The sequence below is a fragment of the Xyrauchen texanus genome, chromosome 6 (genome assembly GCF_025860055.1).
Source record: "Xyrauchen texanus isolate HMW12.3.18 chromosome 6, RBS_HiC_50CHRs, whole genome shotgun sequence".
Classification (NCBI taxonomy): Eukaryota; Metazoa; Chordata; class Actinopteri; order Cypriniformes; family Catostomidae; genus Xyrauchen; species Xyrauchen texanus.
Genome location: NC_068281.1, coordinates 41,012,157 through 41,022,979, shown reverse-complemented (window position 1 = coordinate 41,022,979; position 10,823 = coordinate 41,012,157). Strand labels below are relative to the sequence as shown.

The window sequence follows — 10,823 nt, the reverse complement described above, 5'->3', positions numbered from 1 at the left end:
ATGTAGCATACCTGCCACAGCAGGGAGTCCTGGAAGCAGTTTGTCTCTCCAGCAGAACTAATATGATTCATGTCCTCTTGTTCTTTGCAAATGGTGGAAGAATACCACTAATAAAGAGGTTGAGTACAAGAGACTGGATCAGAGGGCAGAGTGCTTGAGAAAGAAGAAAGAAAAGAAATTCCAGAGTGGAGGGGGGCTGAAGGGTGATATGAGCATGCTCGGGCACCTTGCTGACACTTTCCTGAATCTCCCAGAAGCGGCTGCTCTCCACACTGTGCCAGGCCACATTTGCTTTGTGACTCATCTATTGTGAAAGGGGAGGAGATCTCTGACATGAGAAGACTAGGTGATGGCTTGTGGGTGGATGGGATCGGCTTGTGAACTCAATAGACCTCTTTCATTCTGGCCGCCATTCATAGTGAGTCAGCGAAGCACTTTCTGAGCGATCTGGGCAGTGAATGTGATGTCATCATAAGCCCCCAATACCCTCCCTAAGACTATTAAAGCTCTTCTTGGACAAACAAGGGCTGCCCCTTTCTGTGAGAGAGAAGGGATGACCACAAATATGTGTGACAGGGCACGCCTTTGTTTGGTTACATCTAAAGACACCGCAGGGTAGGGGAGGGTCTGTTTGGCTTTCTGCATCTTTTCTGTTCAACAACAGACAAACATACAGCTTCATCAACTGATGCAATATTAAGGGAAATTTTGTTGGATTCTTGTCATTTTTAACCAATTAAACCTTAATTATTGCCAGTATAATTGTATTAATCAAGATCAATATTCCAAATCATATAGGAACAGACACTAGCCTATTTAAATAATTAAATATTGCGTCATTTGTGGTCGAAATGAAGTTTTGCATGTATTCTTGTTTATAATTTTCCCCCACAGTTGCTCATACATATATTTGACTCTGTAGTTTTCCACTGGATATAAATGTGTCCAAGAATAAAGTACAAACTTTCTGTACTTTTTAGAAACATTTCAGAAAAGGCATTCAAAAATGGATTTAAAGGTGTTAAGAGCTAAAGAGAAGTGGAAATGAGAAACTGCATGAGATGTCATAAATTAGTGATTATGTACATTTCATCTCACCATAAATGAGTGGTCTCTGTAAGGGATTTCAGCATTCTATGTCACTGTCAGTAACCCTCTATAGTGTCTAATCTATTGCATCAATATCTTGATACCGTTTTCGCTGCTCAGAAAGGGTGAAGTAGGATGACATATTTTTATCAGCAGGGTGCTAAAGTGCATTACAATTTCTTTGATGCATGAAATGTAAATTACCTGATATAATTTGCCCCTTCAACCCCACTGTCGGGGCATCATGCTGGGAAACATGGTCCATTCGAGACCCCCTCAGCTGGAGAGAGGCCATGCTCAGCACGTAGTTCCACTGACCAGAAGACAATGCTTTTTTTCTTGTACTGCAAACCATTGGACTCCTGCTAGGATGTCTAACTATGAAAGAATGAATGGAAATTAGGAAACTCAATTGATCACTGGTACAATAATGAAGATTTCATCTAGCGGATATAATGCTCATTTAGTGTATGAATATTTATAATTTTTCAGCTTCCTTTTTACAATTGACATCTTTTTTGGTAAATGGTCTGCACTTATATAGCACTTTTTTTAACCTTAGAGGTTACTTAAGTGCTTTACACTGTGTCCCACCAATGGCGGCAGAGCTGCCATGCAAGGCGCTAACCTGCCATTGGGAGCAACTTGGGGTTCAGTGTCTTGCCCGAGGACACTTCGGCATGTGAAGTCGAGTGGGCCAGGAATCGAACCGCCAACCCTGCGATTAGTGGCCGACCCACTCTACCACCTGAGCCACAGCCGCCCCACAAAATACATACCAAGAGATTTGGGAAAACCTACTTTTTCTTTATTATTACTATTATTACATTTTAGAATAATAGTGCATTCATTAAAACCATGAAATAACACAAATGTGGTAACCTAAAAAATAACAAATAAATAATATCTTACATTTTAGCTTCTTCAACGAAGCCTCCCTTTGCCTATATACATCTCTGCACATTTTAGGCAACACACTCTCATAACAAAACGTCATGCTAATGAATTTTTGCCTACACCACCAAATTTATATTCAACTTGTTTTGGAGGAATCAATTAGTTTACCCAAGGCTACATTTTTAAATAAAATGAATACAAATTATGAATGAATACATTAACTCATTGCTTTACCATTTAATTTTTATTTTCTTTGCCGTGGGATGCAAAGGGATTTTTCCAAATGTCCTAAATAACTTCATGGGGTGCATCCTGGCAGGGCCTTTTCTGGCTATAAGTGTTATAAGTGACCGCTTAGGGCCCCCGAGCCACCAGGGAGGCCTGCAAAGCAAGGTCATTTTACATTTTTATTTTTAAAAGCTGCAAGACTCGGGAAGCTGTTAAGCCTCAATTAGACAGTTATAGGGCACCCCCTTGTGGCCCGAGAGGGAAAGGAGAATGTAACTACAAGGAGAAAGTTGTATCAAGATGTTACAAGCACATGCACTCTCAAAGTTGTTTTTTTTTTTTTTTTTGTCATTATTTAAGTGCATCTACAAGTCGGGAGTGGAAAAAAAGAAAAGGAAGAGAAGGATAAATGCAGCCAGACCACTGGTAAGAAATTAATTTAAGCCAGCTACCTGGCTAAATTGTGTTTGTCCATTGTCATGCATTAAATTGCAACAAATAGTTAGGTAACGTTTTGTAGTAGTGTCCTGTTTTTCAAAGGTACATGTTTTCAGACATTTCTACAAGCTCTATAACTAAAGTGTTGACAATACTATTGTCAGAATAGACAGTCTAGCTAGCCAAGATTAGCTCACAGACTCAACGCTATATTAATTTAAGTTAGTTAGCTAGCTAGCTGACTCTAGTTGCAGAACTGGAGTTGATTCAATCAACCAAATTTGTCTTGTCTGCATTATTTTCAGGTGCTATATTGAAATATTTAGGGGCATCAAAGGCAGCTAGGCATACAGGCAGTGGCATAACTGGCTACCTGGCCATCAGGAGAACTGGGAAAGCATGGCCGGCTGCGAAACAGGGCTATGGGTATTCCAAAGTGGGCCACGATATGATGAAGTGGGCCTGCGATATACAGAAGGGGACAGCGAAACACAAACCCACCCCTCACACAGGCAGGGCCAGTTAAGCTATACGGGTTGGCCCTGCAAATAGGAATTCACTTAGGGCCCCCATATGCTCAGAAACGGCCCTGCATCCTGGGATACCTTTTAAAAAACATTGAGGGAGCTTGGCACTTGTTAGCTTCTTTTCCTTCCCTCTATGCTCCAATTCACAATTTATATCAGTATACATACAAATTTCAAACATTTAAACATAAGCCGGGGCAGATCAAAATGTAAGATATTTTGAAACATTTAGTCATGAGTGTCCAAACTTTTGATTGGTTTGCAGCATCGTGTGATAATTTCACACAGTTGGTGTGAGCTCAAATGATAATCCTTCAAATGTTCTACAAGCAGTAGTAGATCAGAGCTTTGAGAGAAAAAGAAACCAGAAACAATACAGACTTTATACCACAGTTAATTAGAAAGAATAGCTCAGTGGCACCTCAAAACTGAATGCTCAAAGAAAAGATTCATTTAGCAATGAAGCTTGTAATCATTCTAAGATCTAAGAGGAAAGTTTTGTTTTTTGAAACTCTAGTTTGGCACTCCAATAAGATCCTGTGATTATGGATGCTTTTACAATAATTATGTTTTTAATTTGTGTTAGGGGCAGATCTAGAAATGTTTTTATGGGGTGGCGTATAGACTATGAGGGGTGGCAACACCAAAGCAAGCGTCCATGCGTAGTTCTCATGGATGAAGCTTCATTGCAACAAGTACTAGTTCAGAGTCACTATCAAATTAGAAATGTCCATTCATTTGTGATACAACTGGATTTCCACAGTAACCATATAGTAACCAATTAGCTACCGATTTGCCAAAACAAACTTGCATAACAAAAAATAAGTAACAAACTGTATATATCCAGAGCACCAGGACATTGTCTATTAAACACATCAACAAATTCTAAATGTTCCTAAGATTCACATATAGAACCCGCAATCTGGAATAAATGTCAACACCTTATGCAGGCCAATTATTTTATTATTTTGGTAAGTGTACCCATGGATGGAAAATGCATGTATATCTCATGTTATTCTGCAAATAAAGTCCTGAAGACCTAGCACCTTTGTTACAGTTGGAATAAGCCATCTGAAAGTGAACATTAACACAAAGTTAGGTCTAAATAAACGAATTATGTTATGCACAGTAAAAGATTCTTTTAAATTAACTGTTTTGACCAACAGTCATTCTTAATGACCTATTAAAGCACCCAAATAAATATTTCACATAATATGGTGATTTCATCTCTACATTTGCAACTATCAGTCTTGGGATTTTGTTAATTAGTAGATGAATACATAGATCAGCACTTTGATTAAAAACATGACCGACTGATCTAGTGCTAACTTTTTAACTTTGCCTTTAGTTTTTAGAGGTTTTGGATTCTAATTCACCAAAATATAACTTTTGATTTAAATAAAACAAGATTGCATCTGTATGTCAGTGCATGGGTTTTACACATTAAAAATGCAACATGTGGAGAGACGAGAGTAGCGGAAACACAGACATGTTTATTGACAGTTCTGTATATGAGAAACCGTGAACTCTGAACTTAGACAGTGACAACCACAAACTTTCCGCTCCAGCAACAGGAACATGGGAAATACACTGTATATAATTGCCCGTGACTGTCTGTGAACAAGATGAGTGCACAGCTCACAAACAATCCTCTCCCATAGCACAACCCAGCCATGAAACACTCAGTTTATATAGGGAGGAATCAGCTCACCTGGTTACCACACACCTGAGAGCAATTGAGAGAGAGAAATAGAAAAAGAAAACACACACAAACACACACACACTCTCTACATACACACAAACAATATGGCCAAGAAGGTCATCACAATGGGGGACACGGAAAAGAGTGCGAGCTGTGGAAAAACCGCCGACACTAAACGGCACTGATCACAGCCGCGACGAACACTAACATTCAAAATAACACATTCCAGTGCCGGATCGCCAGTCAAAACACACACAGGTCAAATAGAAACTCCTACTCAAGAACTGGAGATGTTTCATCTGGATTATACACATACCTGACGAAAGTCATTTCAAAAACTGTTCATCAAGAAATTCATCTTTTAACTCTTTTTTTTTTTCTTTTCTATGTATTTGTCCATGTGGTCATTGTTGTTGAGTAAATAAGCTCATCAACCCGTGAGAGCCCAAACACTGTACACATGCTGCAATAGTAGGTAGGTGATTGGTCGATATGATTGACCGCTGCTGTAAACAATCACAGGATTGGCCGCTGCTGTAATTAATCGTGCAATGGGTCTGTAGTCATTTGTGCATTTGATGAGAGTTTAGGCAGTTTGACATGAATAAACCCCTACACAATGTCAACATCCACTATAAAATAGGCTACTTACATTTAATACATTTGGATACTTATGTTGGGTTGGCAGATGGGGTGGCAATGTTTTTACTTAGGGTGGCGTTTGCCACCCTATGCCACCCTGGTAGATCCGCCCTGGATTTGAGGATATGTAACCAGAAACACTAGAGAAGCTTGAAGTCAACTAAAGTCAGTTCCTTCAGGAACATACTGGGTGTCTTCTGGGCAAGTGACCCCGTATGGACTATAAACTTGCAAATGCAATGTTTTTGTCTTTAAATTGGAGAATATACTAGTTTTCTCATTACTTTTTCCCCCATGTCTTTGGCAACATCTATAGAGTAAAAGACAAAATAAAATTGTCTGAACAATGGCTCAGTGGTCTTGTGATCAGGGTGATAATGCTATTTATTTTTAAATCAGTCTACCCAAGTTTACCTCCTAAAATCACTGATTAAAAAGATCATTATCTTCCATTTAAAAAGTGTGCGAGTTGATCATTTATATGTTTACTTCTCGAATGGAAAAGTATTTGACATTCGAATAGTAAGCTAGCCTAGTGTTGCATATTTTCATAAAATAATGTATTTTGTATTTCATTTTGTCCCTCTTTTTGTACTTATAAGATCTATTTTAATAAAAATAAAAAATATGACATCAAAATGCGGAGGCATATTGTTCAATAATATTTTTTATTTTATTTTCCAAAACCAACAACCATTATGTTAAGGTACATTCAACATATCTGACAGATAAGCACACTTAAAAAGTATTTAAAATACATTTCAAATTACAAAAATAAAATTCAAACATCTCGCTCTAATATACACAGTATATTCAATAATAAAACACACTTCCATGTGAAAATAATTGGTCGGTTTATTATTTCTAAGTAGACGAGTGGGCAGTCTGGTGTCGCCTATAGCCTATTCTAAATTACAAAAATCAACCTATGTGCTGAACTTGGGTACCATCACTAGCTAAAAGTCCCTTTGAAAAAAAGAAAAATTGCAGTTTTATTTTATTTCTTGTTATCGTTACATTGCGGTCTCCATGACGCTCTACCAAGGTCTCCAAATCAATTCTGGAGAGTTCATTTGCACGCCCGAGGACACGCCAGCCTGAGGTGCACCATTATGCGGACTGGTCAATCCAATACTGGATGAACCTGGTATCAAAAGAGAAAAAGTCCCATCAATTGATGGCACAAACTGGAGTCCGCAGTGCAACTTTGAAGCCTCTGGAGGCCAAATAAAATGTGGACCATTCATGTGCAGAACCGGAGGGGGTTCGAATCCCGGTTTTGGCACGCATGAGCGCAGTTGCTGCTGGGGTGGACAAGACATGATGTCCAAGTGTGAAACGCAGCTGACCAGATGAGAAAGGAGACGGTTCTTCACTTCGGTGTCCACACTCTCATGAGTGGACATAAAGCGGGACACTTCGTGGATGCATTCGTTAAATCCAGCTCTGTACTTGCCAAGCATAGGTAGACTGATGCCAAAAGTTGCTTTAGGGTTCAAATAAAATTGACATTTTAGAGACATCAAAGGAATAAAGCCGAAATAAGCCAAAGCTCAAATACTGGTTATAGTTTTATCCGAGAAATTAACAATCATTATTGATTTCATTATTGAATACGTTCAAATGTTTGGAAATATCATGACAATTTCATGCACTCATATTCATATTTGAATACAGGCAGCATCATCAACAAATCTAATCAGATCTAGTAAGACTGTATAATTATTAATGAATGATTATGAATTACAAGTTAACAAATGTTGAAAAGAAAGAAAAAGAAAACAACTTACCATTAATTTGTGCTCGTTTTAGACATTTTAAGTGCTTCACCGTCATTTCAAGAATATCTGCCTTTTCCAATTTGGAGTGCCGAGTAGTCTGAACAGAATGGAAATGAAAACAATTATAACACACACCTTAATAAATAATGTATACTTGCATTCGACATTGACGGTTTATTTCGACTCACATCTTTATTTAGTGCCTCCAAAATAAGTGTCTTCAGTTGACAAAGGCTGTTGTTTATCCGTGCGCGTCTCCTTTTTTCCATTATTGGTTTTGAGGACTTCGAAAAAGAGAGAAATGTTTATTGACTTTTCGACCAAAATCACATTTAGTGAGCTATTTCATGCATTCTAAAGTGATATTTACCTTCCTGTGCTCCAAAGCTATGCTGGGTTGGTCTGATATCGCATTCATTTTCGTGGTAAGTGAGCATCTTTGCTCATGGCCCGGGCTGGAGGCTGACAGCTTGGATGTGATAATATGCGGAGTACCTTCAGACATCTTTGAAGTCATAACCTAATACTCTCCGGTTACCCGTAAACAGCTATTTTTACTAATGAACTCTGCGTAAAACTTACTATGTGGAGAATTCCCACGCAGTCAGAAAGTTGTGCAGCTCAAGTCCTCTCAGCTGATTATATGTGCACGCGTGTGTCTCGTGCGGGGCTTCTTCAAACCTGCCACCAATCATCTTTACGGATCCACGAAGAACGCGTGGAACGGAGCACGCCATTGGTTTCCAAAGCGCGGCGCACAGCAACCAATGACAAACCAATGGCGTGCTCCGTTCCACGCGTTCTTCGTGGATCCGTAAAGATGATTGGTGGAGCTTGACAGAGCTGACCAATGGCACGCTGGCGGGTTCCTCGCACACGACATTATAGTTTATGACATAAACTTGATTTCTAAATCTGTCAACAAATTATTATATTCTTACATCAGTGTTGGTGTCATTTATTAAGTAATGTAAATCTTTTAAATATTACTGGGACTAAAAGTAGCCCACTAACGTTTGTCTCATTCTAAAATACACTTAAATATCAGAAGTTACGTGCTTTTAACACTATATGAAACTGAAGGAAAAAACAGTAGGCCTATCAGTATTTACATATGTATAACTAATATTAAAATATATGTAACTTTTATATTGACTGGTAACCTACTTTTGACATAAAAAACACCTCAAATGTGAAATTCTCTTATCTACTCATACTCATGCCATCCCAGATGTGTATGACTTTCTTTCTTCTGCTGAACAGGAATGAAGATATTTAGAGGAATATCTCAGCTTTTCAATTTAGAAGATAAATAGTTCAACCACCTCTGACTTTACATCCCAAACTCCCAACTTAAAAAGCCAATAATTTAAATGTTATCAGCAGGGAAGGGAGCGTACCCCATTCCTTCAGCATCATTCCCCAGTGAGCCAGACAATTTGATCATTCTTCTCTAAACCATTTTCCCACATCAAGATTTGATTGTTTTTGAAAAGGAACACGTTGTTGCCTTATTGCCCTTCATCTTGACAGCTTGGCCTTTCTGCCCAGTTCCTTTTCATTTCTCTAAACCTCAAACCTCTGGCCTGGCCTGCCAGAACAAACCTCCTTTATGCTATCAGTTTGGGACTCACAAGATCGGAATCCTGACTCCGCATCAACAGCAGCGCTGATCACATCTTAAAATCTGTTCTTTATTGTAGCGGACAAGATCATCAGATGTTTGATCAGAAATATATGAAGACATGTAACTGCTTAGAGCCTTAGTCTCCATAAAAAGTGAAAGACTTTTATAATTGTACTTATATTTTATATTCATTTAATTGTGGCCACATAATATCAATCATCATAAGTGTCAAAGTTAGTGTCAAAATGATACCTTAATTCTTACAGGAAATAGAGGGTGAAAACATTAGTTACAATAGCATAATTTGAATTCTGACTTCTTGTTTGCTGAATAAGGGAAAGGTGGCACTTTTGATGAATATGGTACACTTTAGTGTCCCACGGCTTAATAAAAAAAATTACATGGAAAGGATTGCATTATTTTTGGGCCACTTAGTAGGATGATGAGTAAAAAATATCATTCTTTTTCTTCTTTTTTTAAAAAATATTGTTGTGTTGACTTTAAGTTTAACCAATCACACATTTTTCCAAATTTATTGAAAGAAACAAAGATCAAACAAATATTTATTTCCTTAATTTATAAATGTAAGTTTATCAATAATTAAAAACCAACCTACCCATACCCTACTGAGTGACAGCTTTTTTTTTTTTAGGCCTAAACTAGCAACCACGTTACTTGCAACCCTGGTACATTGTTTATTATTTTTTTATTTCATACATTTTGTCTATTCTGTTTTGATGTTTATTTAACCTCGTGAGACCCCGCATCCACAAGCGTGGACATTAAGTTTTGGCTTCGGTACAGCCTATGCTTAATTGCATTTTTTTAAAAACCAACTGATCTCAGTTCAGGAGACTCCAGGCTGCCATTAAAGGGTTAACCTTTCAGCGCACCGAGTCGTGTAACAAAACAACATGGTGCCATTCTCAGCAGAGTTTGTCTTTCTGAGAAATGGCAACAAAACCTGGTAAGAAACCAGCTTTTACATTAAAACCTGTTTGAGTCAAAAGTCTCTAGTTTAATCCGATATTCCATTTTACAAATTGCATTGATTTATCGCGAAACGGCACAATGTTAAACACAGTAGGACTAACTTTACATAAAAATCCTTCATTCCCAGTGCATACATTGAGAATCATTGGACACATCCAAAAGTTGGTAAATGTTGCTTTCAGAGGGTGTATACAGAGTTAGGTTGAAATAAGTTGCATTTCAAATTGTTCTGAGACCAGCAAAGACAGACAGCACACTGGAAGTCATTCACTAGGGAGCAAAGGAGCATCCTTTAGCTTTTCTATGCAGCCAAGTGCATTCACTTCTATCATCCGGTCAAAAGTTCAGTTTCAGGCTGCAGATGATGTTTGGACCACTCAACATGTTTGGCAGACATGGGACAATGATAATCAGTACATAGATTCAGAATTTTGTAATGCAAAATTGTATTTTAACACGGTTGGCAGTGATTTGATGATGCCGGCCATTACTTTGAATCAGAATGATTTATTCAGCTTTATTGAAAATCAGCAGTATTGTCGGTAACGTCTCAAAAACATGAATCACCTACACTTTTGGACACATAATAAACTAAGGTTTCAAATGTGTGTAAGCATTCTACATTTTGAAAACAGGGTTGAAAAACTGCAAACATATTATATTAGTAGAAAATGCAGTTGGTAATCAAAATTATTTGAAGATTAAGCACCTCCTTTCACTGACCATTTGTCGAGAAAAACAAAAAGAAAAACAACTACAACAACTTTTACTTTCTGGAAAGTACCAAATGTTTTCTTAATGCTCTAATGGTTCAACACAATATCCGGAAATGTTCTCATAAAAGTATAGGCTATTGACTGTTTATGTCTGTACTTGTGATTTTGCTCAGTAAGAGTGTG

At 37.9% G+C, this 10,823-nt stretch overlaps 1 protein-coding gene across 1 annotated transcript; it reads right to left on the bottom strand.

Moving 5' to 3' along the window:
- Nucleotides 1-6,328: 6,328 nt before the first annotated feature.
- On the bottom strand, nt 6,329-7,742 carry LOC127645582 (transcription factor HES-1-B-like). Its single transcript, XM_052129243.1, has 4 exons — nt 7,675-7,742; nt 7,493-7,588; nt 7,314-7,401; nt 6,329-7,009 (listed from the first exon to the last, which is right to left on the bottom strand). Exons 1-4 carry the CDS (start codon nt 7,720-7,722, stop codon nt 6,561-6,563), a joined length of 681 nt encoding a protein of 226 aa, XP_051985203.1. The 5' UTR covers nt 7,723-7,742; the 3' UTR covers nt 6,329-6,560.
- Between the last annotated feature and the right edge of the window lie 3,081 nt (nt 7,743-10,823).

What these genes read in the sequence shown, in the direction of transcription:
- LOC127645582 (XM_052129243.1), bottom strand. Translation starts at nt 7,722, where the DNA reads ATGAATGCGATATCAGACCAACCCAGCATAGCTTTGGAGCACAGGAAG. An exon ending in TAGCTTTGGAGCACAGGAAG is followed by an intron (nt 7,589 to 7,674) that starts GTAAATATCACT and finishes TCTTTTTCGAAG; the next exon opens with TCCTCAAAACCAATAATGGA. An exon ending in AAAACGAGCACAAATTAATG is followed by an intron (nt 7,010 to 7,313) that starts GTAAGTTGTTTT and finishes TGAACCCTAAAG; the next exon opens with CAACTTTTGGCATCAGTCTA.